The sequence below is a fragment of the Apodemus sylvaticus genome, chromosome 17, assembly GCF_947179515.1.
Source record: "Apodemus sylvaticus chromosome 17, mApoSyl1.1, whole genome shotgun sequence".
In the NCBI taxonomy this organism is placed as follows: Eukaryota; Metazoa; Chordata; class Mammalia; order Rodentia; family Muridae; genus Apodemus; species Apodemus sylvaticus.
This window is the reverse complement of record NC_067488.1, coordinates 44,134,108-44,158,014: the sequence shown is the minus strand read 5'-3', so window position 1 is coordinate 44,158,014 and position 23,907 is coordinate 44,134,108. Positions and strand designations below refer to the sequence as shown.

General features: G+C 45.9%; 2 protein-coding genes across 4 annotated transcripts in view; both read left to right on the top strand.

Moving 5' to 3' along the window:
- LOC127667283 (lymphocyte antigen 6A-2/6E-1-like) overlaps positions 1 to 23,907 on the top strand; it is a 141,039-nt gene that overhangs the window by 97,433 nt on the left and 19,699 nt on the right. For 2 of the 3 annotated variants that reach the window (XM_052160254.1, XM_052160253.1), the window contains exons 2-4: positions 13,544 to 13,641; positions 14,059 to 14,175; positions 15,945 to 16,264. In XM_052160254.1, coding sequence (XP_052016214.1) covers positions 13,572 to 13,641; positions 14,059 to 14,175; positions 15,945 to 16,162 — 405 coding nt within the window. In that variant the 5' untranslated portion in view covers positions 13,544 to 13,571 and the 3' untranslated portion in view covers positions 16,163 to 16,264. Of the gene's footprint in view, positions 1 to 13,236; positions 13,300 to 13,543; positions 13,642 to 14,058; positions 14,176 to 15,944; positions 16,265 to 23,907 lie in introns of those variants that run through there. The other variant, XM_052160255.1, reaches the window with a different exon arrangement.
- LOC127667285 (lymphocyte antigen 6A-2/6E-1-like) overlaps positions 1 to 23,907 on the top strand; it is a 141,039-nt gene that overhangs the window by 97,433 nt on the left and 19,699 nt on the right. The window lies entirely within an intron of this gene.

The window sequence follows — 23,907 nt, the reverse complement described above, 5'->3', positions numbered from 1 at the left end:
ACTGGTGGGCCACCCCATCCCACTTTTTTTCTGAGACAGGTTTCTCTGTGTAGCTCAGGCTGCCCTGGTACTCACTGTATAAACTAGATTGGCCTTGATCTCACAGAGATCTCCCTGTCTATGCCTTTAATCCCTTGTTTGCTGGGATTAAAGGTGTGTGCCACCAGACTGGCTAATAGGTTTAGGAATTAACTCCATAGATGTGTGGGTTCATTTCTGGGTCTTCAATCCTATTCCATTGATCTACCTGCCTGTCACTGTACCAATACCATGCAGTTTTTAACATTATTGCTCTGTAGTACTGCTTGAGGTCTGGGATACTGATTCCCTTGGAAGTTCTTTTACTGTTGAGAATAGTTTTAGCTATCCTGGGTTTTTTTTGTTATTCCGGATGAATTTGAGAATTGCTCTTTCTAACTCTATGAAGAACTGAGTTGGGATTTTGATGGGGATTGCATTGAATCTGTAGATTGCTTTTGGTAAGATGGCCATTTTTACTATATTAATCCTGCCAATCCACGAGCATGAAAGATTTTTCCATTTTCTGAGGTCTTCTTCAGAACCTGAAGTTCTTCTCAGACAGATCTTTCACTTGTTTGGTTAGAGTCACCCCAAGATATTCTATATTATTTGTGGCTATTGTGAAGGGTGTCATTTCCCTAATTTCTTTTTCAGCCTGCTTATCCTTTGCACATAGGAAGGCTACTGATTTTCATGTGTTGATTTTATAACCTGTCACTTTGCTGAAGTTGTTTATCAGCTGTAGGAGTTCTCTGGTGGAGTTTTTTTTTTGGGTCGCTTAAGTATACTATCATATCATCTGCAAATAGTGATAGTTTGACTTCTTCCTTTCCAATTTTTATCCCTTTGACCTCCTGAAACCATCCAGTGGGAAAAAAGATAGCCTTTCCAACAAATGGTGCTGGGTCAACTGGAGGTCAGCTTGCAGAAGAATGGGAATTGATCCATTCTTATCTCCTTGCACTAAGCTCAACTCCAAGTGGATCAAGGGCCACCACATAAAACCAGACACACTGAAACTAATAGAAATGAAACTGGAGAAGACCCTTGAGGACATGGGCACAGGGGAAGAGTTCCTGAATAGAACACCAATAGCTTATGCTCTAAGATCAAGAATTGACAAATGGGATCTCATAAAATTACAAAGTTTCTGTAAGGCAAAGGACAATGTCAAGTGGACAAAACAGCAACCAACAAGTTTGGAAAGGCTCTTCACCAACCCTATATCCGACAGAGAGCTAATATCCAAATATATACAAAGAACTCAAGAAGTTAGATGCCAGAAAGCCAAATAACCCTATTAAAAAATGGAGTACAGAGCTAAACAAAGAATTTTCACATAAAGAACTTTGAATGGCTGAGAAGCACCTTAAAAAATGTTCAACATCATTAGTCATTAGGGAAATGTGAATCATAACAACCCTGAGATTTCACCTCACACCAGTCAGAATGGTTAAGATTAAAAACTCAGAAGACAGTAGATGTTGATGAGGATGTGGAGAAAGAGGAACACTCCTCCACTGCTGGGGAAATGCAAGTTGGTATAACCACTCTGGAAATCAGTCTGGCTGTTCCTCAGAAAACTGGGCATAACACTTCCAGAGGACCCTGCAATACCACTCCTGGGCATATACCCATAGGATTCCCCGGCATGCAATAAGGACACATGCTCCACTATGTTCATAGCAGCCCTATTTATAATATCCAGAAGCTGGAAAGAACCCAGATATTCCTCAATGGAGGAATGGATACAGAAAATTTGGTATATTTACACAATGGAATACTACTCAGCAATTAAAAACAATGAATTCATGAAATTCATAGGCAAATGGTTGGATCTGGAAAATATCATCCTAAGTGAGGTAACCCAATCACAAAAGAACACACATGGAATACAGTCACTGATAAGTGGATATTAGCTCAGAAATTCTGAATACCTAAAACACAATTCACATATCAAATGACTCCCAAGAAGAAAGAAGGAGAGGTCCCTGGTCCTGAAAAGGCTTGTTCCAGCATTGTAGGGGAGTACCAGGACAGAGAATTAGGAGGGGGTTGATAGGAGAATGGGCAGAGGGAAGAAGGCTTAGAGAACTTATGGGGTGGGGAGGGGGGACCCAGGAAAGGGAAAATCATTTTGATTGTAAACAAAGAATATTGAAAATAAAAAAATTATAATAATAATAAAAAAAAAGGAATTAACTCCAGAGTTGTTCCAAAATTTAGGAAGTCAGTGGAGCCATAAGGAAAAATCCCCAAAAGAAAAACAAAAACCTAAGCATCCAAGAAAGAAAACAGTGAGGTGTTCAGGTGATTCAGGGAGGTTATAAAACCAACCAAACAAGTTAAGTTCATGGGATGGAGCAGATCAGGCTCCAGGAAATAAAGCCAGGCTTCAATTTAACAACACAGCCTAAAGGTTTCCTGCCTTCAAAATGGAGTCAGGAGGGTTCCTCTTTTCCTCCTCAACTTCTGTGTCCCTGTCAAATCCTTGAGTGTCTTCAATGTTGTTGAGTGGCAGTTGAGAGGTTCCCTGAAAACAAACTTTATTTAGAAATAAAGTTTCAGTTTCCTAGGGAAGCAGATTACAACAATGGGCTATAATTCATTGATGGCTCTGTGAGCTTCTGGGAGATCAGCTGAATCCTGGAATTGTCTCATGACTGCACCAAATATAGTAAAACTAACATAGCAGCCAATCAGAAACTAACCCATGCAACTTCCCGGGAGCCAACCAATTATGTTTTAGATTACCCAGCCCTTGGTAAATTTCCTCTAGTTTTCCATACAAGACTTTCACCCTGGTTCTGGGCTTGCCATTTTAATAAGTGGTCAACACCCTGCATGCAGACTTCCTGCTTTCTTAAAATAAAAACACTCTTACTCCTATGTGAGTATTGGTCTCAGTGCAGAGATTTCAGACCTAACACAGGGATTCTAGCATTGCTTATCTGACAGATGCTAACACTTTGGAGGGTGGCAGGGGCTGATCATGATAACCAGTACAAGTAATATTAGAGGGCCAATTGAGAAAATGCCTCCGTACACTCCAGTTGTAAAGCATTTTCTTAATTGCTGATTATTGAGGGTGAACCCAGCCATTTGTTGGTGGGGCCATCCCTGGGCTGGAGGTCTTGGGCTCTATAAGAAAGCAGGCTGAATAAGCCATGGGGTGGGGGGCAAGCCAGTAAGCAGCATCTCTTCATTGTCCCCGCATCAGCCTCTGCTTCCAGGTTCCTGCCGTGTTTGAGTTCCTGTCCTGACTTCCTTTTGCTGATCAACAAAAATATGGAAGTCTAAACCAAATACAAGCTTTCCTCCTAGACCTCAGTGTTATTTATCTCAATGTTTCCAATTTAAGCCAGCATCAAGCAAGGCCTTGATGCAGTCTCAACAGGTGGGAAAGGGTTAAAGTTGGTCACTGTTGGGTCAGACCTAGGACTAGGAGCTGAGGTGCCTATTTAACACATCAAAGCAGTCCTGGCTTCCGTGTTCTTTCCGCACCCCTCAGTCCCTACCTGTTAAGGTGTGGCTAGCATACCCCTCCCTCCCACCACCTTCTGCCCTGAACTTTCCAGCACAGAGGCTGAAAGTTTCCTCTCTCCCAGAGGCTCTTTCCTATATAATCCTGGTATTTAAGTCTCTCTTTTTGTGTGCTATCTCTCTCTGTCTCTCTCTGTTTCCCTCTATCTCTCTGTCTCTCTCTCCTTCTGCTATTTTCTCTCCCCGTGTTTGTGCCCCGCCCCTGTTTCCCCAGTAATTTCCCTGACCTCATTCATTGGAACTTGTGAACCCACCTGAGAGTTGCCCCCAAATAAATCTGTACCTTTTATTTCTTTAAATTTGGCTTGCATTGGTTTATTTCACAGGGAGAGAAAACCTATAGTGACCTGCACGGTTTTAAACATCCATCCTGGCAGGGCAGTGGTGGTGGATGCCTTTAATCCCAGCACTCAGGAGGCAGAGGCAGGTGGATTTCTGAGTTCGAGGCCAGCCTGGTCTACAGAGCGAGTTCCAGGACAGCCAGGGCAAGAAACCCTGTCTTCAAAAAACACCCCCCCAAAAAAAACAAAAACAAAAAACAAAAAACAAACAAACAAACAAATATCCGTCCTGAAACTATAGTGAAGGCTTGAAATGATCGACATTTGTGGCAGTTTGGAGTAAATGTCCCCCACAAGGTAATGCATTAAAACACTTGATCTCCAGTTGGTGGCTCTGTTCAGGGAGGGTATGGAACATTTAGGATATGGAGCCTTGAAGGATAAAGGAAATCATGGTGTGTGGGTTTTGAAAGTTTATAGCCTTCCCCATTTCTCCTGCTTTCTCTGCTTCCTGTTGAGATAGCTCAGACTTGACCTTGTCTACTGTTTGCTGTCAGGGCTCTCCAGCACTGTAGACTCTAATCTTTTGGAACAATAAATCCTAATAAATTCTTTCTTCCATAAGCCATTCCTGGATATCATCATGTTATGCAGCAGGAAGTAATTATTGTGTTTTATAAAGACATAAAAAGCTGGGGGGCCCTGAAAAGGGGAAATCATTTGTAATGTAAATAAAAAGTATATCAAATAAAAAATAAAAATTAAAAAAATTAAAAAATTACAATAATTCCAAAAAAAAAGATTAAAAGCCAGGGATATGTTTGATAGAGGTGCAGTATGGTGTAGGGGGAAGGAGGTGCCTTTGTGGGCCCATTCTGGGGCATCCAGACCAGCACCATGAATATATAGTACAGAATAGAGTTTAATCAGGGCATGAGGAGAGGAGTTGAGAGAAAGGCAGAGAGAGATTGAGAGAGAGACAGAGAGACAGAGAGAGACAGAGAAACAGACAGAGAGAGAGGCGTAGATGCAGACCATGAGCACTTGGATAGAAGGGGGAGGAGGGTAAGACAAGAGAGTAAGAGAGTGAGGAGGGGACAAGCATCCCTTTTTATAGAGAGCCAGACACACCTGGCTGTTGCCAGGTAACCGTGGGGAGGAGCCTAGACAAAATGCCAACAGTCACAGCAACCCACAAATAAGTGTAGCTCTTACCTGTCACACAAAAAACTTCTCTTTGTAACAAACTGAGACCATCAGAGAAAACCACAGCTAATCAAAGTGCAGAGACCCAGTGGGCACATGGTGCCCCGCCCCAGACTGATACATCTACAGCACAGCTCTGCAACTTAGGGCTCAGGGACCACTGAGGAAGAGGGGCAGGGTGGGAAAACTCTAAGAGCCCTGGGAACAGTATGTCAAGTGAGGGCGTGACCGCTCCGAGGTCTGGTTGAGGGGAAGGTTTTTACTGGAGATGTGAAGGAGAATACAGCCAGAAGCCTCTGGAGGAGGTCAGAGTGGGGGGATGGAAAACAGTAGACCAAACACGGCCATGGGGGGCATGAGGGGAGGAGAGAGTGATCGAGGAAGAGAAAGAGAGGAAGACGAAAGGAGGGGGCAAGAAGGCACATGGCTTACATGGCAGGGTTACAGAGGAATGAGAAAAGGGGCGTCGAAAGCAGGGGTGAGGTGAGAAGAGCCGAGAGAGCCACAGGTACTGAGGGAGCCTGGAGGCCAGGGCCTGCCTGGCTATGGCAGTAGACACCACAGAGAGCCCTGCCCCTTCTCATAGCAGTGAGGACAGACTTCTTTGGGAAAGAAGGAAGCAGGTGGCAGACTTGGGGAGAATGGCATGCTCTGTGAACCTGACAAGCAGGAAGCGCGTTCTCATACCTATGACATCTCAAGAGCACGGCTGTCTGAACAAGACCTGAACCCAGATGACACCAATAGACAGACATGCTGTCGTGGAAGGGGGAACCTTACAGGTCCCGGCCTTAGACAAAGAACCACGGGCAATGAAAAGGAATTGTGAGAGCAGAGAAAACAGTCTTCCACGGGGAAGTGCTCCCAAACCAGTGCTCCCAAAGCAATGCCAAGTACTCAGCTCTGAAATCAGATTCCAACGACCAACATTATACAGCCTGAGCACGTTGTATTTATAGTCAGGAACATAGGCGTTCATGCTCATGTGGGTTCGTATGTGTATAACAACAATTAAATAAGAAAGGTATTAAAAATTTTAAGAGAGACCAAGTGGCTTACATGGGAGGAAAGGAAGGGGGGAATGATGTAATAGCTAAATTTAAAAAATATTTTAAAGATTTAAAAGCACATTAGGATATAAATGCTCTTACATATGGTGAAAACATTATTTGTTTTTAAAAGCAAGCTATCTTTTTTTTTAAACAATTGAAGAGATCACACCCCCCATACATTAGACTTAAATCTATCTGTGGTGTTATTTAGACAACTACTTCTCACTAGTCTTTTTCTTCTTGGTAAGGAAAGTATCTGCTCATCATGTGCCCATTATTGTTTTAACCTGAAAGTCAGATGATAGTTAAATCTCTTCTCCTCTTCTCTAGAATCAACCAGAGAGGCGCTTTGCGCTGTGATCTAGCCACTCCAACAGGTACCAAAGCATCTGCAAGCAGATCCCGGCTCCTCTCTCATTTCTCAAGTCCCACCTTCAAGACTAAAAGGGAAAAATAATGAGAAAGACTCTATGAGCTTTAATTCCAGCCATTTAAACTGTCCATTTCTCTGGCCTCCTCTCCACTCAGCCTACGGCTTGTAAAAGACAGGACAGAACCTCATCAGACATGCCTAACATCTGACCTAAGAGAAAAGTCTAAACTGCATCACGGATTTCATAGAAGTCAATAGAAAGGAATCATCAACTGTGAGACAGACATAATGAGAGGTTACAGATGAAGAAATATTTTAGGATACAATTTATTTTTATAAGAAAGTGAAGGGTCCTTTCTTATAGTCTCCACTCAGAAACTAGCCCATAAACTATTTGCTGCCCATCCCAAGGGTAAGGCACTTTGCTTCTGCAGCTGATCTGACCGGGTTCTCTGAGGGGAGAAGCTGCAGTCTCTGGTTCAGCACCTCATAGTAAACCAGCAGGAGTAAGGAAAGTAAGCCTGTGTTCTGTCTTGGCGGGAATCACGCACATCATAGGAAGGTCTGTGGAAGTTAAAGTTAAGTGGCCCAGTGGTTATGAGCATTGGCTGCTCTTCCAGAGGACAAGCGTTTGATTCCAAGTTCCTACTTTGTGGCTCACAATCATTTGCAACTTCAGCTCCAGGGCCTTCAATACTCTATTTCTGTCCTTCATGGGCACTGCAGGCTCATGGTGCCCAGGCATATATACAGGCAACCTGCCCCCCCAACCCCCCTAAATAAAACACAAAAACTGACAGGTGTTTATGAGAACCTGTTTAAAGATTTGTATTTTGTAAGACACTTGCTAATAGTTTCCACGGAATCAAGCAGACTTTTTAGCTACCTAAGAGACTGCAGCAAAGACTATGAAGATATCAACTTCCCACACTCAACTGTTGTCAATATTGTAGTATGGTCAGTATTACAAAGCAGATTTGACAGAGTTCTGTCTGAAGCTTAAGGCGTGATTCATTTGAACACATTGTCAGATCAGGATTTTCAGAATTGATTGACAGAGTTATAGGAAAATTAATTTTGGTAGATTATTACACATGTAGAAAGTATGGTTATGCTGACCTGGTCTGTCCACAACAGAAAACATAAAGTGGGTTTTCAGACAAAGGAGGAAGAGGAGAAGGAGGAAGAGGAGGAGGAGGGGGAGGAGATAAAGTTATCAAAATCAAGAGTTAGAAATCCCAGTTTTGGCTAGGTGCAGTGACACAGGCCTGTAATCCCAGCACTCCAGAGGCACAGGAAGTGTTGGATCTCTGTAAATTCCAAGGCAGCCTTGCCTGAGGAGTGAGTTCTAGGACAGTGAGACGCTGTCTCAAAGATCTCCCAAAACAAAAACAAACAAAGAACAACAACAAGAAAAACATTTTGTCAAGCTTTATGTAAGCACTGTATAGCAGGTACATTTTAAACCATTTTGATGATAGTTGATCCCACACACACATGTTGGGAACTTCTGTAGAATAAACAGTCTTTGGCTTTGCATACTAATTGAGTCTGGGGTCTTTCTTAGGCGACTTTCAGACCCTAACACTATATGGTGGCTCTGCTTGCTTAAGCTCACCTGCAGTAACACAGCTCTCTGAAGCCCTCCCTCTGCTGACTGACGGAGACTATGAACATGAGAGCTCAAGCAGAGCAAACATCTGAACACACCTGGGCTTATGTCTCTGATTCCGTCCTTCCTTCCCTGTGACGTTAGTGCATTAACTCTTAGGGGAGAGGGCCCTGGAGTGTTTATATAATCTTACTTTTGTTCCTACCCAGAGTCAGAGCTATAATTCAGATCTTCTCTTGGCTAAAAATCCTAAAACAGAGCAGATTAAAGAAAATTAACTAAACCTTTAATCCCAGCACTTGGGAGCCACGGGCAGGTAGATCTCTGAATTTGAGGATAGCCTGGTCTACAGAACAAGTTCCAAGATAGCCAGGGCTACCCTGAGAAACCCTGTTTTGAAAACAAGAGAGGGTAGGAGAGAGGTTAAATACAAATAATTTATAAGAAGCTCTAATTCACCTGAAGAGACAGCTTTCCTTAAGTGAGCCTAAGCACTGCCCTTACCTCAGCCCACCTTCCTGTATTTGGTATTTTACATTTGAAGGAGGGGCAACTGTGTCCTTTTTTTCTTTTGGAAAATTAGAGTATTGCCAGGGAAGCAGGAGGTGTGACCCAGAACTGGTCATGAGAGTGGGGCTGTCCTTAGGGGATTCTTAGCCTGGTAGCATCATTTCTAATGTTTAAAGAAGGGAGGGGGTTTGAGATAGCCAAAGAAAATGAGCAGAATCCTCCTTCAGGCCAGAGATTCCTTAATGCCAGCGGGCAGCACAGATACAAGTTAGAAGTTTTGGTCTTCTCAGACAAAGTACCTTTGTATGCACGCACGCTTAAGTGGCTTTCTTTTTTTTTTCTTTTTCTTTTTTTTTTTTTTGGTGGGGGCGAGAGGGGGGGAGCTCCCAAGCCAGATGGGGGATGGTAGAGCATTGCTTATACCCCAGGCATCTCTCAGAGAGCACTACCCCAATGCCTCTCCATGTGTCTTTAGTGCCTCCTTTCTGCATCCCCTCTTGGCGGTGGACTATTCTAAGGCTACCTTGCACGGTTCCTCCTCAGACCTGGGTCTCTCCTTTAAGCAACGCTTACAGAAGATTCCTACTTTTTGAGGGTCTCCCTACCTCTGTGTTGCTGTTATAATTATTCTTCAGGTACAATGGACCACCCTTGCTGGACTTGTACTACAACATAGAAAGGCTTCCTGTGAGCAATCAGGTATCTTCACTGCCTGCCCCAGGGACCCCCCAACCCCCCCCAACCCCCCACACCCCCTGTCAACCTCTCACATGAGATCTGTCACACTGTGTGACTTTATGGCATCCATAGCTAAGATCAGAACACTTTGGATGTCCTGATGGCAGAATTTGGAGTGGGGCGAATCGGATCTTGTGTCACCCTGGGGGAGGAATGTTTATTTTATGTAATGAATCAGGATTGGTTGTTTGAGGCCAAATCTTGTAAGTTCAGACTCCATTTTAGAGAACCTGACCTAAGGTTGAACTCAGGTAAACTAACAGGCTGCTACCTAGCATTAGTTTCCAAGTTGCCCCCCAACAAAACCCAAGCCTAGCTCCAGTCTCTAGGCTAATCCCCAACAAAACCTGCTTTTCCAGATTACATCCTCAACATGGCCAGTGTCTCTGGGGTTATTCCCCCAACAGACCTACATCCCCTGGTTACAAGCCCACCCCCTGCCTTACAACCACCAATGCAGAGGGGAGAACCAATTGAGTTTATGATATGACTCCCAGCACTAGCCAATTAAGTTAAAGGCCACAGCAGCTTTCCAATTACAGGCTTGCACATGTACTCCCTGCTTACTGTTCACTATAGAGCCTTGCCCTATAGACATTCAGGCTCCCCCACCACCAAAAGTGTCCTACATTATGGCTGTGCATTGGGGGTGGCCTAGGCTAGCTCAGATAAAATAAAGACCCTGCTGTGAGTTTCATCATATCCACTTCTGTTGTTTTCTTGGTGATCACTAACATCTCCCTGGCACTACAGTTGGACAAAATATTATGACCCTTCACAACCTCTACAACATGCCTTCGATGATGACCCTGCCTCCTCCTACTCCAACCCCCTCACTGCCTGGCTCTTTCCTTCTCTTCTGCCTCTTCGATGGGCAGCCATTGAAGCTCCCCTAGTTCTTGCCCCACGTATTAAATCGTTTCTCGAGAAACAAGGTACTAAACATAGCCAAAGTTACTGCCAACCAAGCTCTGGTATAGTAGCAAGCTATTCCTACAGACCATGCTAACACATATGACACGGCCCTGTTATGAGAAACAAAGGGAGAGATGTGGGTTCCCAAGACAGATGAGGTACATTAGAGCGCTGACTGTTGTGTTTAGAAAAGGAAAAAGAAGCCAGGGATGTGTTTGGTGGAGGTTTGGTATGATGAGGGGGAAGGGGTGGCTCTGAGGGCCCATTCTGAGGCATCCCTTCCCACTGAGGTACCAGCCATACAATGGGTATAGTATAGAATAGGGATTACTAAGGGCATGGGGGAGGGGAGGGGTGGGCATAGTAGAGATAGAGAAAGGTAGAGAGAGACAGAGAGACAGAGAGACAGAATGAGGGAGATGGAAAGGGAGAGGGGAATAGAAAGAAAGAGAGGAACAGAGGCTGGCCATGAGCACAGAGAGAGAGAGAGGGGGAGAAAAAGAGAGCAAGAGAAGAGAGTGAGGAGGGGTCAAGCATCCCCTTTTGTAGTGAGTCAGGCTGTTGCCAGGTAACTGGGGGTGGAGCCTAGAAGAAATGCTAGCTCTGCCCAGACCCCTGGACAGTTTTCCTAGAGCTCTGTGGGAGTGGGGCTGCTCCCTATCCCAATCAGGATTGGGCCTACTCAACTCCACAGAGACAAAAGCCAAGACATAATGAAGCAGGTGAGTTTCTATTTCCTCACCAAAGAGCTGTCTTCTAGGGGATCATGTGATCGGTAATCTACCTGATATACTTGGAAGCCCCTGCCACCACTGTGGCACTTCCTAAACTAACCCTTTTCTCCCCTTCCCCTGACTCAAGCTATATAATCTAGCCCCTCTATTTCTGTAAAGGAGCTGTCATTTTTTACACAGACTTCTGATTCATTTATACCCACCATAAACACTACCCTGCAACACCCTGCTTCCCGGTTCCTCTGCATCCTAACACCTTAGACCATGGGGGAGGGGCAAGTGGCATTTGGAGGAAGTATATTCAGTTAACAAGAAATCTTTGCTGTATGACTCTAGGTGGTGATGGAGGCATATGTGACCTTGGCTACTTAACAGAGGTCATTCATTCTCTGAGGAGGGGAATGGGCTTAGCCAAGGTTGGACCTATTGAGTGTGACAGTAGTCAGGCCTCTGGCTGAGTTGGAAGGCAGGAGAGAGGGCTGGATGTATATTTGTCTTGCATGTAACCCACTCTGCAGAGGGCCTGGCTTCTTGAACCCATGCCTGGCAATACCTGGTACCTCTGACTGTAAGATTATTCAAGTATACTCCCCTAAGAGTTAATTTAAGTAGTCTCCATAACTTGGGCAGGAGTCCACCACTAAGGGAAGCTAGCTCCCCAACAGAGGTGCTGGGTGGAAAGTGGAGGACTCATGAGAACCCCTCCTTTAAGACATTTAGAGAAACAGTGAGCTGCCCTGTGGTTATATGGCCTTCTCCTCCAAAGAGAAGGTGATGGCCCCATTGCCACCCTAGGATAAGGTGGCCCAGGAGCCCTTGGAGTGAAAGGCAAAGCAGCAACAGGTCTGAGGTAATGGGCAGAACTCTCTATACTCAGAAGGGAGGACTGTCACCTGGGGTTCCAGCCATTACTCCTTCCTGTTCTCCTCCAACCACAAGGGGTCTCAGAAGATGCTAGAATAGAGAGGAAACAGAGATTAACTCCATGGAGTAGGGACTCCATGACACTGCTTCCAGATGGGGTGTGACTTGGTGGTGACTGAGCTGCTCAGAAATTATGCATGGTCCTGTTAGTGACCTCACCCATCCTGTGTAAAACAGCCCCATATACTCATTGGGTGGTGACATTGGGAGGAACTGTCACATGGATCTGTCATTGATCCCTACGTTTGTTGGCAGAGGCTTCCTGTCTGCGGCTCTTTGCTTCACATGCACGTGTTCATGCGTGAGCCAATGCCTGGGGCTGCATGTGAAGGAATCACAGAGACGTTTCTTGCCTGATCTCTTCCTCCTGCCACTGGGCTGGGTTATGCGGGATTGGTGGCAAATGTGGTCTGCTTCTATGATAGACTATAGGGAAACAAGGAAGGGATGTTTAATGGTGCTAGGGTAGAGGCCCTGGAGTGTAAGCAGCCTTCCCTGCTGAAGGAGATGTGCTCACCTTCACCCATTCTCTGGTCCATTTGGGGACTCAGCTGTCCTCTGAGCATACCTGTTCTTTGGCTGTGGTGTCATTTCAGGATGATTTCCAGCTCAGGTCTCTTTCTGTTCCCAGCACCCACAGCCCCACCCATCACCCAAACACAGCAGACACTGCTTAGTACCTTCCATCCCAGTTGTCAGTGAGTTCTTGGCTCAGGACTCTCACTTTGTGGATCCAAGACCCTGTTGGGGGCTTGCTCACCAGAGTCAGTCTCCAAGTAGTTGTAAGTTGGTTGCCTGCTTATAGGAAGGAGGGCTGTGGTCTCCAAGCCACTGAAACCCATACTTTCTATTTAGAAACAGGGAAAAGCCAGGTGGTGGTAGCAGATGCAGCAGTAGCTACAGCACACCTTTGATAGCTATGTGTTTGAGCCAGCCTGGTCTACCGAGCAAGTCCTAGGATAGCCAAAGCTACATAGGGAAACTCTGTTTCAGGAAACAACAACAACAACAACAACAAAACACCCATGAAACAAAACAAAGCAAAAACCAAGAAAGGGCTGAGCAAGTTGTCTCCTTTCCTTGCTTTCTGAATGGCAAGTGCAAGTCAACTGTGACCTCTGCCCTTTTGCCCTCTTAGTCCTCCTACCCCATTAACCCTCCCCAACTGAGTGGTCCTTTCTACCCAACTGCTATAAATCTGGCTTGACCAAGTCACCAACAAACATTGCTAACTCTTAAATGATAAAAACCTTGGCCTGGAGGAAGTAAGTACTGAAACCCCTCCCTTTTCAGGTTTCCAGAGGGGAGGAGCTGAGGAGAAGGAAAAGACTTACTTCAGTCCACATCTCACAGAACTTGCCACTGTACCTGCAACCTGGTCAGGGAGGAAGTAAGGACTGGGGTCAGGAGGGAGCTGCTGGGTGGCAAAGGGAAGAGCCCTCAGGATAGGGCTGTGGGTGGGAGTGTGGGATGAGGAAGGAAAAGCTGGCTGGGTGGAGGATGAGGGAAGCAGGCAGACATGTGTGCCCTGGGGAAAGCTGTGTGGAGGGTGGAGGGAGGGAAGAGTGGACGCCTGAGCCCTGTGAGAGCCCAGGGTGTGACTGGGGCTCTGCTGACTGGCTCCAACTTCCAAGGTTTTACCTGTGCACCCCTTCTCTGAGGATGGACAGTTCTCACGCTACAAAGTCCTGTGTGCTCATCCTTCTTGTGGCCCTACTGTGTGCAGAAAGAGGTGAGATGGAAAATGAGAGAGGGAAAGAGGGTACAATGGAGATGGAAAAGGGCCTCAGGGTTGTGGGTACAACAGCACCTCCATTGTGTGCCTGGTGAGTGAGGTGTGCTGGGGTCATGGGATTGGGGATGGGCTTGTGGTGAGTGAAATCTCCTGTGCTGGGTGCTTACTGGGTCTGTAACCTGCCAGTGCCTGCCTTATGACCATCACCCTGTGCCTGTGGGGCTGGCTAGCTGAGACAGAGCACCAAGTAAATTTGAACAATGGTTCCCTTTTGCTTTTGGCAGAGGTGACCGGGCAGCAATGTTCTTGCTCTGTCCTAGTGGCCAAAAGCTGTGTGGAAGTGAAGACATTGGAGAGGAGGGGTCGGGGCTAGGAAGGGCGTGCCCAGCCCTCGTGTTTTGGCTTCTCTCTCAGCTCAGGGGCTGGAGTGCTACAACTGCAAAGAGGTCCCAGTTGGGGCTTCCTGCCCATCAGTTACCTGCCCCTACACTGGTGGATTCTGCATTTATCAAGAGGTAGAAGTTATTGTGGGTAAGTTCCCTGTGGCTTAAGGTGGGTGAGGGTGGCTTGGGAGAAAAGGTCAGGTCTGTCACTTGCTGTGGGCCATGGCTCCCCTCCCTCTAAGTAGAGCTTCCTGGGGTTGGAGTGGGGACTCCTGCAAAGTGGAGGCTGTTGGGGTCCAGGGATGTGATGGGATGTGGACCATAAAGCAGGGCTGCCCATTGGCATGCATGGTGGTCATCATCCCCCTCTGTCACCAGTGTGGTCATGTGATGCTCCTGCCCATACGTTATATCCAGGGTCTCACTGACAGCAGGGGAGCTGGAAGCATCCAGTGAGTGTTTGCACATAATGGAGGAATCTGGGGCTTAGGCTGAAGGAATGACCTAGCAATATTGATAGAAAGAGACCTTAGGACACATCAGATCCTTCAAAGTGCCAGTCTCCAGGCATATCCTCCAGATAGACGAGGCAGGAGCAGCCCAGCCCTGCTATCCAGTTTCCTGTTCCTGAGCACAGCCTGCCTGTTTCCTGGAGCAGGTCTCCTAGATATAACTGCCTGGGGAAGTGCTAGAGTCTGAGAGTCTGGTTACTCTTTCTGCTGTGCCACTGGGCAATGTTACAGTGTGCAGTGTCTTTGTGGTGTGTGTGTGTGTGTGTGTGTGTGTCTATAAATGTTGAGTACACATATAAATGTATACAATGTTGTGTATACAAAGCTCAGAGGACATCCTTAACTACCATTCCTTAGGAACAGTCTACTTTTTATGCAAATGAGTGTTGGTTGCCCAGGAACTTGATTTCACAGGGTTTCAAACCACAATGTGTATCTGGGAACCAAACCCTGGGCTCTTGTAAGTTCAACAAGTGCTTTAACTGCTGAACCTTGTCTCCAGTCCCAGACACCTTGTGTTTTGAGACAAGATCTTTCACTGGGACCTAAGATTTGCCAAGTATGTTTGGGGTAGAGAAGAAAGGTAGCAGAGAGTTCCTACGACCTCCTGATCCCCCGCCCCAGCACAGGGATCATAACCAGTATTCCCATCTCCTAGAACATCCTGATTCTCCCCTGCGAGCCCCCCCAGCACAGAGATGCTAACCAGCACTGCCATGATGCCTGGCTCTTACATGGTTGCTGGGGATTGAACTTGGGTCCTCATGCTTCCACATGTCAAGTACTCCTCTCACTGAGCTGCCTCCCAGCACATAACGTGTAAGGGCACACGTGTGGACATGTGTGGATGTCATGCACTCAGGAGGTACAAGTGTGTGGGACCCAGAAGTTGACAACTATGTTGTTTACTGAGGCAGGGTCCCACACTGAACCCCAAGCTTGCAGGTTGAGATGGTCTAGCCTGTGAGCTCACCTCAGGATCTCCATCTTTGTGTCCTGATCACAGACATACAAGTAGGCCACCATGGCTGCCCATCTCTTGATGTGCTCTAGTGATGAGGACTGGGGCTCATGCTTGTACACACAAGCACTTTATCCACCAAGACTCCTTACCAGCCCACTGTTATGATTTTTGTTTGGTTCATTTGTTATTTGAGATGGGGTCTCACTCAAACCACAGGATAGGCTAGAAGTCAACATGTAGGCCAGTTTGACATTGAACTCATCAAAATCTTCCTACCTCAGTCTTCCAAGTTTGGGGATTACAAGTCTGAGCTACCATGTCTGTCTTCAACATGCCTTAGAGACTAGTCTGGACCATCCGGGCCTGGTTGCTTGTGGCCCAGACATTGGGATGTTCTGTTGTTCCTGCATAAGCTGTGAATCGCTCCTTGATGTCTTGCAGACTCCCACAGAAGCAAAGTAAAGAACAGTCTCTGCCTTCCCTTCTGCCCTCCTAATGTTCAAAGTCCTGAGTACCTCGGTACTACCTTCAAAACGAATACTTCCTGTTGCCAGGAAGACCTCTGCAATGCCACAGTTCCCACTGGAGGCAGCACCTGGACCATGGCAGGGGTGCTTCTGTTCAGCCTGGGCTCAATCCTCCTGCAGACCTTGCTGTGATGGCCCTTCCAACGACCCCCACCCTTGTCCTTTGATCCTCCTGTGTAACCACTGCTTCCTGGAGCCCTCTACTTATGAGTTATGAGTTACAGAAGATCTGAGGTGGGGGTAGAATGTGGAATACCTTGTTTCAACTTTATACCCCTGCTGTGTGGGTGCCCCACCCTTCTCTAGGGCTTTCAGATCTGTACTTCCTGGAAAGCCATCTTGTTGTGGCTTGCTGCTCTTAGCCCTGGAGGCATGTGGCCAGCACAGGGAAGAGGCAGAATTCTAAGGTATTATGCCACCACCACCTCCACATAAACAAATGGGATCCTGCAGTGTTCCCATGTGTACTGCTCAATGTCCCCCTGTTGAGTCCGATAAACCTTTTGTTCTCCCATCCAAGATCTCTGATTTTCTTTTGGTACACTGCCTGCTAGTTCACATCTCTGCAATTTCAGTCAGCCATATTAGGAAGCTCATGTTAGCCAGCTCAGAGTGGGAGACCACCTGGTTTGGGCAGGGTGATGGTGGGTGAAAAAGAAAGGGTACCCTCACTTCCAAAGAGCACTTGCTTATGGTAGGGAAGCCTAGAAGATGAGCCCTCAACGATGTGTAGGAGCTGCCTTTTAAGATTCTTTATTTTAGAGGTGGAAGCCATTACCTGCAGTGGGTCATGGCTTGGCTCAGGGCAAACAAAGCCTCATGGAGGGAGCCATCATGGGGCCATGAAAGTTGAGTCATGAGTATGGATTCTGGAGCTTTCTTCCATATTGGGCCTTGATTCTTGTCACAGTCTCTTCTGGCCCCTCTTTCAAGTGCTAGGTTTACAGGTTTGCACATACTACCACCCTGGCTGTTCTCTGTGTTTTTAAAGGGCAGACTGCCCACTGCCTCACTGGCTGAGGCCCTCAGGCCCTGCAGGAGAGCTGCTCCGGTGGCCTGAACACAGGAGAGCTGGTCCTGACCCTTGCCAGCTGCCAAAGGCAGGAGAGCTGGCTGTGACCCTCATGGGCAAAGCAGGGGAGCTGGCCTTCGTAGTTTGGGTTCCAGAGAGCTGGTGGGATGACCAACTCAATTACCACCCAGGGCCAGACCCAGGGCTTAGAGCTGGACCACCCCAACATCTACTCCATCTATGAACTGCTGGAGCTCATGAAGGTGCTGGTCCTGCAGATCCAAAGCTACAGGATCTCCATGACACAGAGCAACAACATCAGAGAGGAATTCTGGGACAAACCCAGGGTTGATTGTGTAGCAGAAGCCATTGGTCTCCAGACAGAGCAATGATTCATTGTATTGGTCACCTGGGAGTAAAGTTGTTTGAACAGAAGGGTATACTGTGTGGCACACTGTGCCTCTCCACAGCTACCATGTTAAGGTGTTTTTCCTTATATTTTATTTTAATTTTATGTTCTGAGGGGGAGATTGCAATGGTGGAGGATGGCTATGGAGGGATGGGGGATGAGTGTAATTGAAGTGCATACACACACACACACACACAAACACACACAAATCTCTAGTGTACATGCCATGTGGTTCTTCCACAGATATCTTTCTTAGGTTCTGAGAAAGAAGTGCATTTAGAAGTCCAAAACTACTCACCTCTTCAGGTCTTGATACCTAGAGACATCTTTAATATCTGTTATTTGATTTTATTCTTGGTCCATCTCAGACAGTCAGATCAAAGCACAGGTCTTAGGCACGAGTGAGACCTAACCTGACTCATGGGGCTGCAAACCAAACATAGCCTCCTGCTGCCCACAGTACCCTGGCTATGGTAAATTGTGTCTGCTTCCATCCCAGCAGCAGATGGGCAGGTCTTCACACAGCTGTGTCTCGGCCATGACTGTCTGGAGTAACACACAAGTAGAAGGAGAAAGGGTCTTGTGTACATGGATAAGCACTGGAGAGGCCAGGAAAGTTAAACACGGGGCTTACCTCTCCTGGAATGCCAGGACTGAATGTAGTTCATGTAGATCACAACCTATGATCTTTCACTGTCTGGAGAGTCAGACTTGGCCCGCATCTTCAAGAATTAATGTTTTACTCATCCCAGACCAGTTCACTTTAAAACCTTGACCATTGCTTCTAGGTTATACAAGTCATCCTTGTGAGAAATGCCATTTGTATTTTACAACAGCCTATATGGCAATCTAATCTTTGTTCTGAGCCAGGATGGTCATAGACTCTAACCCTGTGACAAATGTAAGGCTCCAAATACATTCTTCTGTAACTTACCTTGGCCATGTTCTTACCAGAGAAATACAAAAAGAGCTAACACAACAAATATTTATGGAACTGGAAAGATGCCTCAGCAGATAATTATAAGTGTTGGGCTAGGTGATAAGTCCTATACAAATTGACTCGGGGTCAGTACCATGAGTTTGTTGCTCCAGTGTTCTCGGTTGCCAATTGAAGACACACATGCAGCCTGATATTTTAATATGCCTTAAACAGCTTAATGGTTGAGTCCCTCCCAAACTTCCACGTGGCTAACACCTCTCCTCCCATACTCCTGAGTTATTACTTATTAGAATCTGTGTTCTATCTTTGCTGCCCTACAACTAATGGGGAAGGGGTGGGGGCTGGGGCCCCTCTTCCCCAGCTCTTACATCATTGGTATGCTCTCTTCTGTGCCTCACAGGCCTGGACCTCACTCCTTTCCCAGCATGTCGGTTCTAAATCCTCCTTCCTCTCTCTGTCCCCCTGCCTGAGAATTCTAAAGTCCCGCCTCTGTCTCTCTGCCCAGCCACTGGACTCTGACACCTTTATGTACCAGTCCAAGCCAACTCCAAGCAGGGACCCTCAGCATCTTACATGTAGAGTCTCTTGCAATTCCAGGAAGCCAATTTACATAATACAATCATTAGACCAAATCCACAACAGATGAGGAACAGACATTGGATCCCAATGCTTATGTATGCAGGACATGTCATTGTAAATTCAACTCTGAGGTATGTGAGACCGTCCACTGTCTTCTTCATGCAAAGATGTGCACATTTAGACATACATGCATGCACATACACACCCCCAAAATCTTTACAATAGGTTGGAATCCGTGTGAGTCACTGGATGGGGACAAACCCGAATGGCAAGAGAGACATGGCACTCCACTGTTCAGGCATGGTCGCCAAGCCAACACAATGGACTTGTTCAGGGCTGCACACTAAGAGAGGTACCTGCAGTGAGTGCTGCTATCTCACAAGCACACACTCATGCCACTTAGGAAAAGGTACTTAGTTGAGCGTTCAAGATTTTGGTATTCCCACCGGGCAGTGGTGGCACATGCCTTTAATCCCAGCACTTGGGAGGCAGAGGCAGGTGGATTTCTGAGTTCGAGGCCAGCCTGGTCTACAGAGTGAGTTCCAGGACAGCCAGGGCTACACAGAGAAACCCTGTCTCAAAAAACCAAAAAAAAAAAAAAAAAAAAAAAAGATTTTGGTATTCCCATCACACACCTTGCTGGAGGTTACAGGTCAGCTGAGGTTTTCTCTACCTTGGATTCAGGGAGTCACTGGGTGACCATGGGCAGGTACAGGTCTTCAGTCTTTCACAGCCTTTACTTTTTGCCTCAGGATTCCTCGTTTAAGAAATGGCAAAGGTGGGCTGGGGAAATGGCTCAGTGGTTAAGAGCACTGACTATTCTTCCAAAGGTTCTGAGTTCAAGTCACAGCAACCACATGGTGGCTCACAATGATCTATAATGAAATCTTATGCTCTCTTCTGGTGCATCTGAAGACAGCTACAGTGTACTTACATATAATAAATAAATAAATCTTTTTTTAAAAAAAAGGAAATGACAAAGGCCATTAGCTCTTTCATTCCTATTCAACATTTTTGGAAAACCTGGGCTTCCTGGGATCAAGGGAATTCATGGGTTTGGGGTTTTTTTGTTTTGTTTTGTTTTGTTTTGTTTTGTTTTTTGTCTTAAGACAAAGTTTCCCTTTATAGTTCTGGCTATTCATGCACTCACTGTGCAGAACAAGCTGTCCTCAAAGTCAGACTTACCTGCTTGCCTCTGCCTCAGGAGTGCTGAGATTAAAGGCCTGTGCCACCACCACCCTGCCACCCAGGAATTTTTAATAAGTCGCAGGTCTCAGTCTGCACCATACCCAACAATCAACAGGGACAGAAAGGTCACTACTGAACCTGTGTGTGTGTGTGTGTGTGTGTGTGTGTGTGTGTGTGTGTGTGCCACAGGTCAACCAAGAGTTTCACTCCTTTACCCTGATTTTTGTGAGGAAGTCTCTCATTGAACACTGTGACTTGCAGGTTCAGCTAGACTGGAGATTAGAAAGCTGCCATATGGGTGCTGGGAATTGAACCCCAGTCTTCTGGAAGAACAGCCCATGCTCTTAACCACTGAGGCATCTCTCTCAAACCCCTGGTTCTCATAATTTTTAGGGTCAGCTCTCTGTGCTGTGTAAGCTGTGGTTTTGACAAACGCAGTATCAAGAATCCAATGTCACGGTGTACAGACCTGCTTCATAGCCACCCATTCTCCTGTCCCTTCCATCATTTCTATCCCTCCAGCCCCATAACTGCATGCAGGACTACACAAGGCTGTGGCTCCTCCTGGAGACCTGGGCTGCAGTGTCCATCTGGGTCTTCTCACTGTCTGCCTGGTACCCATCATTCCCTGTTTCCAGCATCCACGTGGCTTTCCCGTCTGTATCAGACTCTTTATTCATCAGCCACGAAGTGGTAGTGCACACCTTTAATCCCAGCACTTGGGAGGCAGAGGCAGGTGGATTTCTGAGTTTGAGGCTAGCCTGGTCTACAGAGTGAGTTCCAGGATAGCCAGGGCTATGCAAAGAAACCCTGTCTTAAAAACAAACAAACAAACAAACAGAGTATTCACAAAGAAAACAAGTGACTTTCCTATCTCCACCAAAGTAGATCAATACAAGATTCATCTCTGGGTAAAAGAAAACACTGTCAGAATCCAGCCAGCCCTGATTACATATGTTATAATGTAAAAAATCAATATGTTACTATCCAACGTGAATCTTTATTTCAAACGACATAGCTGGATAACGTGGTACAGGCCTGTGATTCCAGCACTCAAGAGCAGAGACTAGAGGATCACAGGTTTAAGGCCATATAGGCCATACAGCAAGTTCAAATCAGCCTAGGTACATTAGCAGATCTTCTCTTAGGGAAAAAAAAAGTAGAAAAGGAATAACATAAACACACACACAGGGCTGTAGCTGTAGCTCAGTGGTAGTATGCACATGACTTGAGGTTTAATCCCCAGTTCTGTCAGGGGGCGGAAAGAAAGAAGGAAACAATGTCTTAGTTAGGGCTTTACTGCTGTGAACAGACACCCTGACCAAGGCAACTCTTATAAGGACAATATTTAACTGGCATAAAGGTTCAGAGGTTGTACTAGCCTTGACACAAGCTGGAGTTATCACAGAGGAAGAACCTCCCTTGAGGAAATGCATCCATGAGATTCAGTCCAAGATTTCAGTCATTTTCTCAATTAGTTGGTCAAGTGGGGGAGGGCCCCTTGTGGGTAGTGCCATCCCTTGGCTGGTAGTCTTGGGTTCTATAAGAAAGTGACCTGAGCAAGCCAAGGGAAGCAAGCCAGTAAGTAACATCTCTCCATGGCCTCTGCATTAGCTCCTGCTTCCTGACCTACTTGAGTTTCAGTTCTGACTTCTTTGGTGATATGTGGAGATGTAAGCGGAATGAATCATTTCCACCACAACTTGCTTCTTGGTTATGATGTTTGTGCAGGAATAGAAACTCTGACTTAGACAAATCATTAGCAGCATAGGTGGGTATTCCTGTGACAACCTAACCATGTTTAGGGACGGACCGTGGAAGGACTTTGAAACTTTGGGCTCTAAGAGCCATTGGGATGTTAGGAGTTCTGTGGGATGTTCTATAGGAACTTGGAAGATAATGTTGAGAACAGTGCAAACAATGGAGGCCTGGCTTGTGAAATTTCAGAGGGAAGATTAAAGACTTGTATCAGGGCTGTTGCTGGTTTGATTGTGAAGATTCTGTGAGAGACGCCATGGAAGTCCATTGGAGAAGGTGCAGACTCAGTTGTAATTGATGGATCAGGACTGAAGGGGTCATTCAAAGGAGTTGAGGCTTTGCACCATAAAGAGAGCCCATGAGAGGCTCTTGAAGAAGTGTAGTTGCAGGAGTAGAAAGCAGTACATTGGAGATTCCAGTACCATTAGATGAACAGCAGGAGCAGTGGAGTACAGGCAGCTGGAGCCTAGAAGACAAGGTGTGTGCTACAAAGAGCAGAGCTGGAGAAGTGACCCAAGCCCTTGGAGGAGCCCAGAAGATCTTGAGTGGATCCCAGTCATTGGTTGGTTAGATTTTTATTTTGGTCTTGATTGTGACCGTGCCTGGATATTTATCCCTCCTGAAGGAAGAAAGTATTTTAGTGGAGTCCACAATTAATACTCTTTTAACTGTTAAAAAAAAAAAAGACTTTGAATTTTAAACGAGATTGGATATTTTAAAGGGATTGAAATTTTAATGTGTAAAGACTGTGGGAATTTAAAAGTTATTTAGATCTTGGAGGTGATAAAGAAAGTAAGGGTTAAGGCTTAATAGTGATGTGTTTGTCTGTCAAGTTGATGAATGGTCAATTGTACTGTCTGGTTTTGTGTGTCAACTTGACACAAATTAGAGTTATTACAGAGAAAGGAATCTCCCTTGAGAAAATGCCTCCATGAGATCCAGCTCTAAGATATTTTTTCAATTAGTGATCAAGGGTTGGAGGACCCATTGTGGGTGGTGACATCCATGGGATGGTAGTCCTGGGTTCTATAAGAAAGCAAGCTGAGCAAGCCAGGGGAAGCCAAGCCAGTAAGCAGCACCCCCATGGACTGTGCATCAGCTCCTGCCTCCAAGTTCCTGTCCTATGTGAGTTCCTGTCCTGACTTCTTTGGTGATGAACAGTAATATGGAAGGATAAGCTGAATAAACCGTTTCTGCCCCACCTTGCTTCTTAGTCATGATGATTTGTTCAGGAACACAAACCCTAAAACACAGTCCATCCTCAAATTCCTTTCTGCATCAAGACCAAAGATCTGGTTTTATACTAATGGAAGTTCCAAGAAGACTAAAGGAGGCATGGGGCCTCAGGCCACTGCTGCCACTGAAAAGAAGCCTTGAAGAATTGGATAGTGCTCAGCTAGAATCCTCTTTGGATAGGAATGCTTTACTAAGCCCTAGCCTCTAACCTCTAACCTTTAACCTCTAACCTCTAACCTCTAACCTCTGCACTAATTCTTTCTTGGGATTGCAACCTATTTATCTATTAATTCTCCTCCACTGAGTGTGTGTGTGTGTGAATATACTTTAGAGTAGGCAGGAGAAAATAATGAGTTATGAATAAAACTTTGATGAGCCTGATTTTAGTGCCAGTGTTGGTCTAAGACTTCTAGAGTGTGACCCAGATCACTTTATTTTAGCCCTATTTAATTACGTACAGCACACATTTGGGGAAAGGATTCAGATGACAATCAACTCAGACCCATGAGTGCAGCAAAGCTAAAGACATGATTACATTGAAGATCTTTACATATTGCTTCATCTATAAGATGGCTTCTTCTTGATTTAGAAACTATACTCAAGATAAAGGTCTAGGAAGAAGGACTAGACTGAGGTAAATATAATGCCTGTAGGTGTCAGGATTGGCCTGGTCCACAGATTAGATAGTCACTTAGGCTGTTGTAAAATACAAATGATATCTCTCACAAGGATGAATTTTATAACCTAGAAGCAAT